Source organism: Oculina patagonica, chromosome 4 (genome assembly GCF_052425735.1).
Source record: "Oculina patagonica isolate OP01 chromosome 4, crgOcupat, whole genome shotgun sequence".
Taxonomy (NCBI): Eukaryota; Metazoa; Cnidaria; class Anthozoa; order Scleractinia; family Oculinidae; genus Oculina; species Oculina patagonica.
In genome coordinates this window covers 45,274,627-45,291,814 of record NC_135761.1, presented here as the reverse complement: position 1 = coordinate 45,291,814, position 17,188 = coordinate 45,274,627, and the positions used below count along the sequence as shown (strand labels likewise).

The 17,188-nt window shown below is 40.4% G+C and overlaps 1 protein-coding gene and 1 long non-coding RNA gene across 2 annotated transcripts in view; one reads left to right on the top strand and one right to left on the bottom strand.

Moving 5' to 3' along the window:
• Nucleotides 1–17,188, top strand: part of LOC144652686 (uncharacterized) — a 207,603-nt gene that overhangs the window by 69,885 nt on the left and 120,530 nt on the right. The window lies entirely within an intron of this gene.
• LOC144652514 (uncharacterized) overlaps nucleotides 9,148–17,188 on the bottom strand; it is a 60,269-nt gene continuing 52,228 nt past the window's right edge. Inside the window, exons 8-15 of the mRNA XM_078512538.1 lie at nucleotides 16,308–16,744; nucleotides 15,437–15,599; nucleotides 14,955–15,137; nucleotides 14,615–14,797; nucleotides 13,018–13,569; nucleotides 11,569–11,595; nucleotides 9,872–10,000; nucleotides 9,148–9,274 (exon numbers count right to left, since the gene is read on the bottom strand). Of these exons, the coding sequence (XP_078368664.1) occupies nucleotides 9,267–9,274; nucleotides 9,872–10,000; nucleotides 11,569–11,595; nucleotides 13,018–13,569; nucleotides 14,615–14,797; nucleotides 14,955–15,137; nucleotides 15,437–15,599; nucleotides 16,308–16,744 (1,682 nt within the window). The 3' untranslated portion in view covers nucleotides 9,148–9,266. The remainder of the gene's footprint in view (nucleotides 9,275–9,871; nucleotides 10,001–11,568; nucleotides 11,596–13,017; nucleotides 13,570–14,614; nucleotides 14,798–14,954; nucleotides 15,138–15,436; nucleotides 15,600–16,307; nucleotides 16,745–17,188) is intronic.

The window sequence follows — 17,188 nt, the reverse complement described above, 5'->3', positions numbered from 1 at the left end:
CCAGTCCATATCCGCTCCACCCCGAACAATCACACTTCTTAATTTTCTCCTTTTATCCCAGCCGCCGTATAACTTGATATTTGTTCCAACGTCAAACAATAGACACCCAGGCCGCGATACTAATTGGATTCTTCCAGCTGTTTTTGAAATATATCTTCAAGTTTAAGGCGTCTTGTAGGGATTAGGTTTGAGTTTTTGTCAGTCAAATAGAACGCTAAGGATAAAATGACCAAACAAACAAAAAAACAAACAAACAACTACAGCATGATCTAACTAAAAATCTTGAAAACCATAAGCCATATATAGCGATAGTAGTCCATAGAAGGGAACGGTGGAAGGAAAACGAATGGAACTGCGAAAAAGGAAGTGCTAACAAAGTAACATTCCATCTGGGTTCATGAATCTTACGACTTCATTTTCATTTCGTTTTTTGGCGGTATTCTGAAGTCTTGTCCCTCATTCGACCTATCAGCTTAGCCTTAGTTGGCTATTACATTTCAACGAGAACTCGCAAAAGACATGCAAAAGAGGCACCCCATACGAAAAGCTTACCCTGTCTCCAGTCACTGCCACACGTTTGACATAATCTCCCTTAAATTCTACTTGAAGTCTCGCTTGAAAAACAGAAGTCCATGCTGTGGTATTCTATGAAAAACCCCCCCCCCCACATCTCGCGATCATATATTTGGTTCCCTTCTTTCCTACCCTTGTTCGTAGTCTACTAGGGTCTTGGGCAACCGTAAACCAGGTGATACATTATAGCTATTTCCGTCTTCGACAAAAGCGTGACTCAGTCTTATGAAAAGGCAACGCCACACGCATAGCTTAATCTCCTTCAACTCACACTAGAAACCCCTAAATCCTAAGACATGGTACTTTTAGCTATTTTTGTTTTTATAGCAAGACGTGATCTCGGGTTTAGAGATCGAGCCAACGCTAGGCGCACGGAGAAAGGAATAAACGGAGAAAAGAATTAAGAATTAGGAATGGCTACACCAGTAAAGTGACCTCTCGGCTTATGACTCTTAAACTACTCCATTTCTAATTACGTTAGTTTTTTTTCCTGAGATGTAAACATTCAGTCTTTTATTACTTCGTTTGTCCTGACAACTTAGCTTTAGCTAGATTGTTCGTTATTAGTTTCCCGGCATCAGTACCCTATACGGATGTAACTGGATTACTTAGCCCTGATTTTAGCTCTTTTCCAAATATTTCTAGCTCTGTAAAAATGTAAGCTGTAGATTACTTGAAAGGTTTCTGAGGATAAGGCTTGAGTATTTGGCATTACGGAAAAAAAAGATAAAAATAAAAAAATCGAACTCTTCAATAACCACAAAAATGATTATCTTCAGAAGCCTTCAGTAATAAGGGCAATGACATGTAAACATCGAGCGGTCGCCCTCTTTTCCCTCGATCCTACGCGAAGGCAAAAAAACTGCCATTGATAAAGAACTTATGTAAACACTCGTAGTCCAATAGTCTTGCTGTACAAAGCTACAGTGTGACTTGGACCCAAGACTATCAGTACTTAACGCAAATAGCGTGCGATGGGTTATCTAATCGGAGAGGGGAAGGGAAGAATTAAACGGAATGAAAAGAAGAAAAAAACACTCGCCTACCTCGCGATCCTCGCGGTCTCTATATTTCGATCCGTGATCCTTTCTTTTCTTCGATTGTTCGTAGTCTACTAGGCTCTTGGGCAACCGTATACCAGGTGATACATTATAGGTTTACTGAAATTCAGTCAACAAACTGCATAATTGTAATTATCCGAATTGCCAAGGTTTCGATTAGTTTTCGTTGGCTTTTGGTTTTAGGCAAAATCTTAATTAATTTTAGGAAAAGTGAAAGAAAAAAATAGGCAGACCCAAGGCGCTGGATGGATTATTGGTCCGTCGAACCATAAATTCAATATTTATATAGAAATTTTTATCTGCAGTTTGAGATGCACTGTAGTTTCGCTGGAGTTTGAGATGCACTATTCACGGGATAAATTACTTCCCAGTGGATATCTATTCCCCGGGAGGGGGGGGGGGGGCTCCAAGATGAAACGGACAGGGATCTCGTCGGAATTGAAGAGCCCCTTAGAGACCAATCTGGGTGTGGCTCAAGCCTTTCTTGACCACTAAAAGATACAAAAAAACTAAGAATAGAACTTATATTTGTGTATTTCTCCGTGAGTTACCCTAAACAAGACCATCAAGGCTAAAAATATTGGCGTTTTTCCCGGAACACCCTAAGCGGGACCAAAATTCTAAAATTTACAACCCTAAGCGAGACGATCGAAGAGCATCCCCGTCACTTTCATATGTGAGTCCCTCCCCCGGGATATATTTGTCTTATAGCTGAATATCCATCCTGATTAAACAACCAGACCCACCTAATATGACATGCAACTTAATAGTTGATGTGATATTTTGTGACAGTTTTGAGCAGCAGGGTGAATGCCTTCCACTGAAATCACTTTTTATCAAGAACGGGTAAGATTTTCTGCACATCCCAAGTCGGAATAAAGTCAACAAACGTTACTTATTACACTATACTTATGGAAAAAGAGGTCAAATTCAAATCCCCCAGTAGCGATATCTCGTTTTACAGCCAAGCCAAGTCCAATGTAAAGGCCTGACTCGTCCGGCGACGGACCATCCGGCCGGGGAGGGGTTCCCCCTGGAACTTTTATTGCGGTGCGACCTCATGCACTAGGATCGATTTCATGGTTGATACCAAAATATATTTTACACTTCTCTACACTATTTTAGGCCGGCGATTTTAGGCCAACTGGCGCCTGGGCTTTGCGTGATACTCGACAAATGAAAAATTGTACTGTAAATTGTATTGTACTTAATAAGCATTCGATGGACTTATGCCCCCCTCCCCCCACTCTTAAGAAAGGAGGGTTTCCAATGTGACTGTGCTTATGGGGTGCTTATGCGTCAGATCCTTCGGGAATTATAATCGGTACACGTGTAAGTTATGCTCGAAGCATATTAGCCGTGCCGGAGGATATAGCCTGACCTGACAGACAAGGAACACAACTAGCTACAACTAACCTGGAGACCAAGAAACAGTAACTTGAATGCGCTTGTCAGCTCTTTAACCTGAAGAGCAATTCAAAGGGCCCACGCCGTAAGTAACAATGTTCCATACCCAACGCATCAAGCACATTAAACTTGTACAGAAATTAAAAACCCAAAAACAAAAAAAAATTTTAAAAAAATTTACCAAAAAAATTTTTATCTTCTCACATTAAACTTACTCTGCTAACTCTGTCTACTTTCCACAAAAGACGGTTGCTCAATGCTGACAATCGGAGTACCTTGTATTCTTACCACTAGCACTGTAAAAAAAAATAATATAAAATTACTGTGACATCTTTTGTCCTTCATTTGACGTGCTGCTAAACTGGCTATTAGTTTTCAGGTTAAAACAATAGATCACCCAGACTACAATAAATAAATTGATTTTTTTAAAAATCTTTTTCAAATGTTTGTAATTGTGGACATTTTTATGTTTTTTTTTTTGGTGCGTTTTGCTTGTTTTATTACCATTGACCTGGCTGGTTTCATAATGTTAACAAAACTAAAGGCAAGAAAATAAACCTCGTGAAACTACAACAAATAAATATTTCAAATGTGTCACAAAACTCCATTGTCTCGCGACTGTGCGACAAACGTATCTTTGTCTCCGATAACAACGTGACCTCATCACTGTCCAGTCTCGCTCGCGATCGGTCTCATGTAACGTGCGTGATCCTTGAGCGTCATCGGTGTTGCGTGGGACGAGGTGCCACTGGGGAGCCTGTTCGTACGGTACAGGGGCAAGGAGGAAAATAAAGAGAGTAGCATGCAAAGTAGACTGTTCACAGCCCGGGTTCACAGTCCCCCATTTTTCCGTGAAGTTGTAGAGATCGATCGTTGAGTTCGACGAGCCGCCATATTGATTCCTGAGCGCGCAAGAAAACTGGGTAGAGTGCAAAAACCCGTGGGTACGGATCGACCTCTAAAAACCCGCGGGTACGGATCGAGCTCTAAAAACCCGTGGGTACGGATCGAGCTCTAAAAACCCGTGGGTACGGATCGACCTCTAAAAACCCGTGGGTACGGATCGAGCTCTACGACTTCACGTGAAAATAGGGGACTGTCTGTGAACAATCTACATGCAAAGGGTTTATGCGCGGCCCGTGATAAGGGCAAAAATTAGACCGTGATGCGTGAAAATAGCCGCAAACGAAACGTGATTAATAAGTTTTGTTACGATTTTCGTGAATACAAAAACAGTTTGGATGCAGGGACCACGCAACGAAGAAAAAACTGCTTGGCTTATCTGCTGCCGGATCTCTTGTTCAAGAAATGCTCGTGGTCACTTGATATTCGAGGAGAAGGACGCGTGAGATCCGCGTTCGATTTTACTCCGCGCGAAAAGCGTCGCTCTCAGTCGCGCGCGAAGAGACATCGCGCGCAAGGAAGGAAGCAAGCGCGAGGACGAAAGATGAACTAACGCGCACGCGCAGTCATGGCGGACAGTCGACCATTCTCCTTCCCAGAGCCCGCGTCCCCCTGGACCAGCGGTCGGGAACAAAATTTCTATTTTGTACTAGATTGCAAAACAGTCGTTTTTTCTCTCAAGTCTCTTCGAAAAAGCGCTGATTTAAGGCGCGAAGCGCCGATCATTTTGCGTGCCTCGCACGCCTCACAGTTTTGACATCGGCTCCAGACCTCTCGCTTTCGTTCGAAGACCGAGCGCGTTCGCAAAAGATACGACTATTTTGCAGTCTAGCCCGGCCATGGAATCAGTGTTGACTAGCTAGTTTATGCACATAAGCCTGGTTTTCACTAGCGACGCAAGCACAAACGCAAGTACAAGCGCAAGCACAAGCGCAAGCATAACAGCTCTTATTTCATAGTGAAAACGGCTTCGACGCAAGCATAAGCACAAGCGCAAGCACAAGCACAAGGATCAAAAAAAAATTTCCTTTTCTTGCGCTTGTGCTTGTGCTTGCGTTCGTGTGAAATCGAAAAATCGCATAAACACAAGAAAGTTGTTTACGTCTAGCCGTGTCTAGCCAATTAAAGCACTCGTTCCAGCATTTGAACAAAGTCGCAGAGGCCGCGGTTGATTTTGATAAATGTTTTTCGAGATTTTTCGGAGGAATGTAGACAAAAAACAAAAAGGCAAATTCTATAACTAGTAAACATCGTATTCTTATGCTAATGTACTTGTGTTATGTCGACGTTCGTTTCCACTTGGAACAAACTGCTAATGCTTGCGCTTGTGTTTGTGCTTGTGCTTGCGTCGCCAGTGAAAACCAGGCTATACGTAACACTTTGTTCCCGAAACTTTGTTTCCTCGTTTAGCCACCTGAACAGAAAAACATTTTCCTTGTTTCCCACTAATTTAGGCACCAAGGAAACATGACAAGAGACAATGTTTCTGAAACAATTTTTCCTAGTTTAGACAGGCCTTTACGCTGTAACGAGGAAAAACTCAGTATATTGGTCCTACTAATGATTCATTTTATTATAGAAAATTTAACAGAATAATATAAATTATTGCCTTATGTTTAGTGAAATGAAATGAATAGATTACCACCGGCTGCTCTGCTCACCCGAACTAAACAGAACTGACTGGTGTTTGATGCGTTTGACAAGAATACACAATATCACAAGTACTAGGTAAGTATCTCGCAGTTAATTCGCTTTTCGAGTCACGTTTACAATCAAAACCTAAGGAAAAAACAGGTCGAGGAAGTAAATACAAATTTGCAGTGCTATTGACCAGCACAGAAAACTAGCAGCATTATAATTGTTGTTAAACAGTTCAGAAAAACAAGTTTGAGTTCATTCACTTTATTGAACTAATTAATCATCTTTAGTTTACATGTGTTTTACCTAGAACAGCCCTTAGCGTCCCCTCCACATATTATAGCACTTAACAACACTTGTTACGTGATGAATAATGTCTTAAGGACGTTCGCGCCAAAATTTTCTACTCGATAGATTTTTTTAAAGTTTTTACTGCGGCCAGGCAGATAATGAGTAACTTGTTTCAGAAATTAATGTAAAAAAAAGTTGGGGTCACCGACTTTGTTTCAGAGATAAAGCGTGTGGAAAACTACCCTGATTTTGAAAAATTGGCGTGCGTAATCAGCAGTGTTTACAAGGCTTGTAGTTAAAAATATCGAAGATTAGTGAACGGAGGCAAACGATCTTACTGTCACATTTTGTGGAAGGGCGTCTGTTACATAAATAATTCATAGTGTTGATATCCTTTTTGTAAGATTTAACCCTGTAAAAAAGCAATAAAAACTGTCGTTCGGCAAAACGAGAAGCTCAAAAAGCGTAATTCAAACGTCAGTTGGACAATAAAAACAAACTTCCACTCGATAGATTTTTTTCATTTTCTCGCAAAACGTAGATATTAATTAACAAAAGTAATCCGTTAAGAAAAAAGTAGGGGTCACAGACCATTTAAGAGAGCAAACTCCAAGCGAAGTGAGCGGAACGGCTATCCACCCTATATGTGCTTAGAAAGTTTTCTCAGCGCGCGCGTTCAATGAATGACGTGGCATAACGTTGCGACATGAATTACGTGCGCAGTAATTAACGATGCGCATAAACAGTTTACTTTATTTTAGCTTTACATACATACAAACATAAACTTTATTTAAGTGTCAATGATATTTAGCTTAAGAGCTAATTGGGGACACTAAAAATATAAAAATACTAATATTATATAAATAGATATAAAATATAAAATATAAAAACACTAGTTGCCAAAATTTTAACGGTCTTACTTTTGAAAATGTATGTAGCTTAGCATACGAAACGTCAAGTTTATAAAAATGCGATTTTTCATAATGTTTATCACCGCTGTTTGTGTTATATTTTTAATCAAGTTACGATGGCCTAAAACCAAGAGTCTATATAAAAACACTAATGCAGAAATTAAGCCATAAGTACAACATCAGGATGCTGAAGGACGATGAGATAAAGAACAGATTCCAACTCACCATCTCCAACAAGTACCAAGTGTTGGCAAGCCTTCAAGAAAATGAAGAGCATCGGGAGGAAAGGGAGAACCAAAGCACAGTCAACGAAATGTGGCAGGCCATGAAAAATGCATGGAAGGAGACGTGTGAGGAAACGCTGGGAAGAGAGCGCAAACAGCATAAGACCTTTTTGAGTCTAGACACCCTGAAGAAGATAGAAGCCAGGAAGAAGGTGAAGGAGACGTTGAATCACAGCAGAACACGAGCTAAGAAAGCAGAAGCTCGCATCAGATACTCGGAAGTCAACAAGGAAGTTAAACGTAGCATCAGAAACGACCGAAGGAACTTTGTGGAAGACCTCGCGCGACAGGCAGAGGAGGCATCAGGCAGAGGCGATGCAAAAGAGCTATATTCCATCACAAGGAAACTGGCAGGTGATAGAAAGATCCCGGAAAGACCTGTGAGAGACAAGAGCGGAGAGTTGCTCACTGACCAAGAAGAACAGCGAAAAAGGTGGGCAGATCATTTCAAAGAACTACTCAATAGACCGCCGCCAAGCGAGCTGCCTGACATACAACCAGCCAACACACCTTTGCAGGTCAGCGAGAGTAAGCCAAGTGAAGCAGAGATCAAGAGAGCCATCAGACAACTGAAGAATGGAAAAGCAGCTGGTCCCGATGGCATACCATCAGAAGCCATCAAGGCAGATCTAAACACCTCGACCAAAATGCTGTATGAACTGTTTGGCAAGATCTGGGAAACGAACGAGATACCAGATGATTGGAAAGAAGGCTACCTAATCAAACTTCCAAAGAAGGGAGATCTGAAGGAATGTAAGAACTGGAGAGGAATCATGCTGCTGTCAACGGCCGGAAAAGTACTGAATAGGATAATTCTGGAGAGGTTGAAAGTAGAGGTGGACAAACGGTTGAGAGAAGAACAGGCTGGGTTCAGGAAAGATAGGTCATGCACAGATCAAATTGCTACCCTGAGGATCATCTTGGAACAGTCTTTAGAGTGGAATTCTCCTGTTTATGCGACCTTTGTGGACTATGAGAAGGCATTCGATAGCGTTGATAGGGAAGTGTTGTGGAAGCTGCTACGCCACTATGGCATCCCAGAGAAATACATCACTCTTATACAGAAGACCTATGAGAAGTGCACCTGTAGAGTCATCCACAACGGAGTTCTTTCAGAACTGTTTGATATGCTCACTGGAGTGCGCCAGGGTTGCTTGCTGTCGCCCTTCTTGTTCCTGCTTGTCATCGACTGGATAATGCGGAGGACGACAGAAAAACATCAGGATGGCATACAGTGGACACTCACGACCCGGTTAGAAGATCTTGACTTCGCCGACGACATTGCCCTTCTTTCACATAACCACAGGAGCATGCAATCCAAGCTAACAAGACTGGCAAAGATCTCAATGCAGACGGGCCTTAAGATCAGTAAATCCAAGACGAAGGTGATGAGGGTTAACACCAAGAATGCAGATAGGATAGAACTAGATGAGGATGAAATCGACGAGGTGGAGGACTTTGCGTACCTTGGAAGTAACATCAGCAAGGACGGTGGATCTGATCAGGACATACGAGTGAGGATCGGAAAGGCAAGAACTGCATTCACCATCTTGACACCTGTTTGGAGATCAAAAGTGATTTCCAGAAAGACCAAACTACGGTTATTTAATACCAACGTAAAGTCAGTCCTCCTTTACGGCTCTGAAACGTGGAGAGTAACAAAAGCGAACTCCGCCAAACTGCAGACCTTTATCAACAAATGCCTGAGATCCATCATGGGCATCCACTGGCCAGAGGTCATAACAAATGAAGAGCTTTGGACAACAACTGAGCAGGAAAGGATCAACATCCAGATAAGAAGGCGAAAGTGGGGTTGGATTGGGCACACCCTCAGGAAAACAAACTGCAATGTCACCAAGCAGGCACTGAGATGGAACCCACAGGGGAAGAGGAGCCGAGGCCGTCCCAGAAACAGCTGGAGGAGGACGGTAGATGACGAGGCGAGCAAAGCAGGCTACACCTGGAGGCAGATCGAAAGGATAGCCCAAAACAGAACACGATGGCGAGCAGTGGTTTCCGTGGACCTATGCTCCATGGGGAGCGAAAGGGTTTAAGTCAAGTAAGTCAATATTATATAAATAGATAAATAGATATAAAATATAAAATACTAATATTATAAAAATAGATATATAGATAGATAGTTATAAGTAAATTCAGTGATTGGCTTCTGTATTCCTTCATTGCTTCGCTGCATGCCACTAAGATTCTGAAACAATATATACAAAAGATATTAAAACAACTAGTACGTATTACCATAATCTAAACCTGCAGAATAAGATAAGAGAAATGAGGAAAACAATTAGGGAAGACTAGGGAAAACTGTAAAAGGCCGCAATTCAATACTGATAGAAAGTTTCAATACCATAGATCATATTTCATTGAAGATGTGTTTATTGTTCATCGTGATTAAAGACTAGAAAAGATGAACTTTTATTCGTTTGTCTCACGATAGAGTCATTATCAGGCGACGAGGTTGTATGTTTTCGTGTCATTATTGGTGCATCCCATAATGTCTTTAAAACAACAGAAATCAAAATGGCCGTCATATCGCAGCAAATGTCTTTTGAATCTCTCTTTTGAAACTCTTCATTCACGTTTAGGGTGGACTTTTCATATACATGTTTGTCGCACTCTTCTTGATTGTAAGCAAACATTTGACGCTGGCTGAAGAATGGGCGTGGCTAAAATTTTAGAACGGGTAACGCCACTCTCTTAGCATATTCGTTCTACCCATCCTCCCTTTAAGCTGTTACAAATTATGGGATTAAATAACCTCAGTAGATTGACAAAAGACAAAACTTACCTCGACGGCAAAGATTACACGACTTTGGACAGTTAATGGCTGAGAAGTCAGGATTGTCCCAGCAAAAGTCTCTTGAAGCCCTCTTTTGACACATACTTGCGTAGACAGGGTCATCATCGCATGTAAAACCTAAACAAAAGAAAATGAAGAGATTGTGTGTTTTTTAACTCGATGTCACGAAATTTACGTGCATTTCAAAATATTTACGATATAAAAATATTTAAATAAGATTAAATAGCATCGAACTCGGAAAAAAATCCGAGTTCCAGATGAGATGTGAACCCACGACCCTCCGTGTTCTAGAACGGATGCTCTACCACTGAGCTACTGGGACTCTGTGGTGAGCAAGGGTGAAATGTGGGCTTTTGACTGGAACCGCATGACGCGGTCACACAGCCAAATGATGACTGGCACATATGACTCATAACTGTATCACAAAAATATTTAAAAAAATATATTTTAAAAAAATTTTTAAAAAATATTTAAAAAAAAATTAAGAAAAAAAATTGGTTGAAAAACATTTACGATATTCATGTGTTGTCAGTTGTGTCTAAAATATTACCGTTATCGTTACTGTTATATCGTTGTCGTTACTGTTACACAGTTACCGTTACTGTTATATCGTTATCATTACCTTGAAGTTGTAAATACGTTTATGAAGGTGAAGCTCTCTAGACTACCTGAGACCGTGCGTTCAACTTAAACACGGAGGAACGTTCTCGATAAAAAAGAAATATTTTCGCAATCACGAAACGTTTTCGCTTGCAATTTAAAAACGATTAAAACTTGGATGTTAATCTTAAGCTTGTGCCCGTGTTGCTGTATGGATGCGAGGCGTGGAGGCCAAAATTCCTGTCATTTAAAGCGCCATCTGATAAAAGTATATTTACAGGTTCTCTTGATATTCACAGTAAAATGTGTCCTCTTTTTCACGCCCAGGAAACAATTTTGGAAAGCGTTTTCGTTTTTCGCGGGGCCTTTAAGCCAAGAAAACGTATCGTGTGGATACTCAAACGTCCCACCAACGTACTAAAACACAGCAGCTTTACGAGAAGCAGTTTTACGAGAAGCAGTTCTGACAGTAGACAACATCTATCGTCTCGAAATATTGAAATTCGCACATTCATGGCATAATGACCTTCTCCCTAGAGTATTTGACGATATATTTAAATATGCTAGAAATATGCATGGATACAACACAAGATATACAGCCAAACAGAATTTTTATAAGCATAGAGTAAACACTAATGTAGGAAAGAAATCCGTCACTTTCATGGCAATTGATATTTGGAAAGACCTTCCACCATCTTTGTAAGACTTAAGTGTGTTAGCATTTCCCAAGCAAACAAAACGTTACCTCCTGTCAGAACAAAAACTAAATTGATTTTCCATTAAACTAAGTCGGTTTGTAAATTCGTAAGTCCTCTTCCCTATTGTTTCTTATATATTAATCACCTGCTTTTTATACTATTTATAACATTAATTGTACGGGGAGCTAACTTGAAAACCTACCGGTTCATTTAGCTCCCTAGCTCAATACTTAATTAACTACAAATTCCTGTAATACCTTATTTCTATTTTATTAAGAATACGGAAAAAAATGTAAACTTTAATATTAGCTTAATAAAATTATTATTATTATTATTATTATTATTAGTATTATTATTAGAAAACCAGAGAAAATAGGAAATACATACCTGGTAAAAATGGAGATTTTGGTGGTGCTGTAAACACAAAAGAAAAAAAAGATGATTACAGAAGGATAGATCATATGTCAAGTATAGCAACCGGGTCAGACTTCACCGCCCTTTCATTTCAATCGTCTTTGTCACTTACTATTCACTGCAACGAATATTCAATATTTAACAATTATTCCACGAGCGCGCGTTGAATATGAGATGGTAAATAGCCAATCGATCTCATATCCAACAAGCGCGAGTGGAGTAATTGTTTTATTAAAAATTCCCAAAGAATTGCAATATTTGAGCTCCCAAACTGTTTTCGTTGACGCGTACCGGCAACCATATTTGTGGTCAATGGTATATGAGCTCATATACCATTGCCTGTTAACCAATCAAAACTCAGGAGTTTCAATACACCATTGCTAGTTTGTAATAATAAATGAGATACAACAGTGGCATATCTCGCCGTCATATTCTTTTTGTTACTCAAATCTCCAAACCAAAAAAAACATTACTCTCTGTGTCACCAGTGTCACTGCATATCTGTACATGTGAGTACGAAAAAAATATTGATGTGTCAATTTACGAAGCTTGTTTCCGTAAAATACTAAGGGCGCTTTCCATTAGTCAGGAGTGGCCGGACAGACCGATATATTCGAGAAGAAAATTCCGTTTTAGGTCAAATGTTTCCTCTCAAATCAGTCAGTGCATAAATATGATACACTGTTGTGGTGGATGTGTGGAAAACTCTCGTGAAAAAGGGCCATTTAGGATTCAACACCACCAGACCAGTCGGCCAGTTCTGACTCCTGAATGGGAAGCGCCCTAACAGTATTGCCACTCTTAGTGGAGGGGATTCTTGTCAGTCCATCGCATGTTGTTCTTGCAATTTGCAGATGGCCATTTATGAGTACATTTGCCTGGTGGTTAGAGGCAGTGTACAAGTAATTGAAAGTTTGTTGCCCTAGAACGCGGTACCCTGACCATAAAAGTTTTACATTTATACGTTTGCCTGCGGAGACAACATGGCGTCGCAAAGACCAGATTCCAGACTCTGAAGTTTTAAAGGTTAATTACGGTTCAAATATCAGCTAACGCTATTCAGTAAGGGTGATCTTGATACTAAACGCAGAATTGGTTGATATCGCATTTCACATAGTTACTTTCCAAAGTTTAATATGCGTGACATTTAAAGAAGACTTTTAAGTTACTTTTAGTAAACTGTCAATATCAAGCCATATTTATTATTATTGGCCCGATTTATACTAGAGACGGATGATCCGTCTGGACGAACTTGCATTTTAATCGTAGGCGAGCATTTTTTAGTTCGTCCGATAATTCGTCTGTGTATAAATACGGGCAAACAGACGGATTATCGGCCCAGACCAACTATCTTCATAATTCGTCTTGGCAAATTAGAACGTCAAGTTCATAAATACTTATCAGGCTGCAACTGATACTTACTACAGTCATGCTGGCTTAGGTAGTCAAGTATTCCCTGCAAGTGTCCTTGGATGTCCTTAGCATCCACAACATCCTCGTCACGGTCTGTCATTAATCTGAGTCTACGTTTATCCATTCCAGCGCCAATACCAACAGCCAGCACACGAACACCTGCTTCTCGTAAGGGCTTGGAGGTTTGCTTCAAGCCCCTGGCTCCGCTTGACTGGACACCGTCAGTTAGTATTATATCAATCTTATACACGCCCTGTCTGGCATCCGGTAAGACTTGATTGACTGCAATGTTTAGGGCCTTGTCGATTCTCGTTCTGCCACCCATTTGTGGTAGTTGCTGCACAGCATCCTGAAATTTGTCCAACGTCTCGTATTGTCCAAACTGAGCTACCTGTGAGGCAGAGGAACCGAACAGGACCATTGCTGCTCGATTTTTACCTGGTGCTTTATCCAAAGTCATCACTAGTTTCTTGACTACTTCTTTTGCATCGTCGAATTCTGACTCAACACTGCCTGAAGAGTCCACGATAAATGCCACATCCGTTGGACATGCACGAGGAACTGAAAAGCAAGGAGTCCTTATCGTAAAAAATGTTGTGGTTATTCATCGTGGTAGAGTACAATAATAAAGTATTTTTCGTTTGTCTCACGATGTAGTCACGTGTGATGGAGATCGCGACGTTTCGACTGCACACTGCCAGTCTTCATCAGGCGATAAGGTCGACTGGTTGTGCGTGAACTTATAAAGCACGCTGCTGCGCTGTGATTGGTTGGTTTTCAACAGCTGTGATTGGTGCATTTCAATCCTCGCTGTTTCTGTGTCCTGTTGTTCCCTCAGCGGTCCGGTCCTTAGTTTTAAATTCGGGAACTGGGTAATGCTTATTTACTATAATAAAGCTTTATTGGGAAACATAGTTATAGTTACAATAAGGAATAGAACATTAAGAATTATATATATATATAATGTAAACCTTTAGTAACTTAAGTCGAAAAATTGGCAGTTTTTTCAACTTTATCATTTGTAATCCGTCTTAATCTTCGTCAGTCGAAACCATCCTAATTTATTTTTGGGTTTTTATTACTCCTTTAGTGTTTTTCCATGTTAGAAATCTGTTATTTTGACGTTTCCTTCAATTTATTACTAATCAGAAAAATGATTTGAAATGCCATGACATTGCTCCTTTAAGCATTAAATTTGTTTAGTGTTGGAAATGTTCAAAACAAATTTTCATGACCTAATACGTGACACCAAACAAGCAATTCAAAGCGAAATTGCTCTTTCAGTGAGCGACCTTTCAGCATTGTACACTACTCACTATCTATATTGATCGAAAAGGGATTTATCGTCACTAGTTTCAATCTTTTTCTTGTTTGTCCATCAGCATACTTTTACCGTGTTGCATCGACTATTTTCATAATCGAGTCTGAGATTTTTCTGGCATTTTCCCAATGGAACTGAGATTGTAAGACAATTTGGACTGCAAAAAAGGGATTTGTAGCCGCCCCTACCCCTTCCTGGTCCTCTCCACCGAACCCTATACACTATCGTTGTTCTAGCCTCCCAGGGAAAGCAAGGAAACAATAACTTGAAAGAGTATCGACTTACCAGGGCATTTCTGCACATTGCACGAAATAGTCTTTACAGCAGGTCCCAATCTGGTACAATTTCTTCCACCGTTAGATGGCGGGGGATTGGTGCAGGTCCTTCTTAATGTCTGAATTCCACCTCCACACGTCACACTGCACTCAGACGCTGGAGACCAATCAGTGTATTTTCCGTCTATAGGACCTAAGAGAGAAGGAGGAAAAATCAATTCATAGTCAACAACACAGCTGCAAAATCATATCGACAGAATTGTCCATGCCCTTCTCCACGGAACCATACACAATAGCGTTGCCCTAGCGTCTAAAGTAAATAAACCATTACTTGAATACTACTGACTTACTAGGACATTTCCCTTCATTGCACGAAATAGTCTTTACAGCAGGTCCCCATCTGGTACAATTTTTCCCACCGTTAGATGGCGGGGGATTGGTGCAGGTCCTTCTTAATGTCTGTATTCCAACTCCACACGTCACACTGCACTCAGACGCCAGAGACCAATCAGTGTATTTTCCGTCTACAGGAGCTGAAAGGAAAGAAAGCACTTCAGTTGTATAGTAACATAGCAGAACGTTTACTGCTGTGGAATGAAGCTTAAAAAGCCCATTCGCTAGGCATCTTATTAGTTTTACGAAGACACTAAATAACTATCAGTGTAATGTTCTTTCCTCTTACTTGTAAATTCGATCAGGTTCGCGTTATATCTATTCATCTATCTATCTATGTATATTTGTTTGCTTGTTTGTTTGTTACATGAATTCTTCAATTTCATTCCTGCACCATCATAATATCAAGATTTTCTTTTATATAACAGTCCAAACTTACCACAGACGAACTCTTTGAAATCTTCATAAAGCTTGTTCGACAGCACTGTAAAATTGCTATAAAGAACTACTTTTCCTTTTTCACCAGCTGTCTGTTTCATTTTGTCCTCGTTCTGCGCTGCGCCTGGGCCAATTCCAATAACCTTGATAGTGACATTTTTAGCCTGCGTTAAATAAATAGTACCGTATTTTATTATTTATTTGATAATGAGGGTAGCGCAAAGCATTTTCTTCGCGAAATTTAGAGATAGCAGGGCATCTTAAAGGAATGATAATTAGCTTTCATGACACACATCAGTCCTCAATGCTGCCGTTTGCCGTTTGGCGTTCGTACTCGGAAATGAGTACTTTTGTGTATGTCGTGAATTTGGAATTTTTTCTTTATTTTTATGAGGGATTACTTTGACAATTCCATAAAAAGTCGTTTGTCGTATAACGTCATGCTTAATCTCTCTCATATTGATCACAATTACCTCGGGGTAAGTTTTAAGGGTAAAATTTGCAATATGTAGGAGGCTTTCTACCCGGGGAGGGGTAGGGGACTCCTCGTCGTCGTCTCGCTTAGGGGTGTAAATTTCGGGTTTTTGGGTCCCATTTAGGGTGTTTCGGGCAAATCGCCAATAATTTTAGCCTTGAAGATCTCGTTTAGGGTTGCACACGAAGAAATGTACGAATATAAATTCTATTATTTTGTATTTTGGTATCTTTTAGGGCACAAGAAAAGCTCCAGCCAAAGCCAGATTGGTCTCTTCAAGGGGTTCTTTTCAAAATTTCCGACGAGCATCCCTGCCCCTTTCAAATGGAAGTCTCCCAGGGGCTCAATTAAGGGTGTTTCACAGAAAGTAAAATCATATAAAATTAAATAGAAATACCTCCAAATCTTTTGTCAATTTCGCAAACGGAATTTGTGGTTCCTTATCCCATCCCGCAATATACGGTATTCCATCAGTAAAGGTTAGCATAACATTCCTGGCATTTGGTCTGTCCCCTCCTTTCTCGGTAAACAACTCGTTCGCCAGATTCAGAGCCATATCTGTTCGAGTTCCCTCTCTTTTTGGAACAACTTTTAACGCATCAGCCACGCTACTCTTCAAGTTCTTTGCATTGTGGTAATTCGTGTTTGAAAAGTTGTGGTGGACTGTTGCACGATCACCAAAAGTGACAAGAGCAAAGTGATTGGCAGCTGCAGACACACCAAGTTTGTCTACCAACGCATTGACGATCTCTACCAGCTGATGGCGGTCAGCTTCCTTCATACTTTGAGATATATCACCCAGAATGGCGATATCCATGATTTGATGACAGTCATCTAAATTGAATAAGAAATCAACCGTTGTTCTGTATCTTTGCAGAATACGCGTATACTTGGTGTGCGTAACCAGCTTTAAATTAAAAATAAATGCGACGATAACCCCCGAATCACCAAGGAAAATATTATAAGAAATATTTCCTGTACTGGCCTTTCTGACAAAAAATGCCACTGAGCAAGTTTTATCAAGCATCGGACTAGTTCGTCCACTGTGAGTTAATTACAAAATGAGAGAGCTGCCTCAAAACAAGATATATTTTCTTACACATGAAAAACTTCTCTTTTTCTTTTATTTATGTCATATAGAGGCGATTTTAGTGTACAGTTTCCGTTAATGGAACTGTGATAACTAGCAAAAGGTTAAGCTAGCTTATCTCTTTTTATATTGGGACGATTATTTTGACCTTGGACGGTAACCCCAGGTCGGCAAAAGTTCACTTTCAG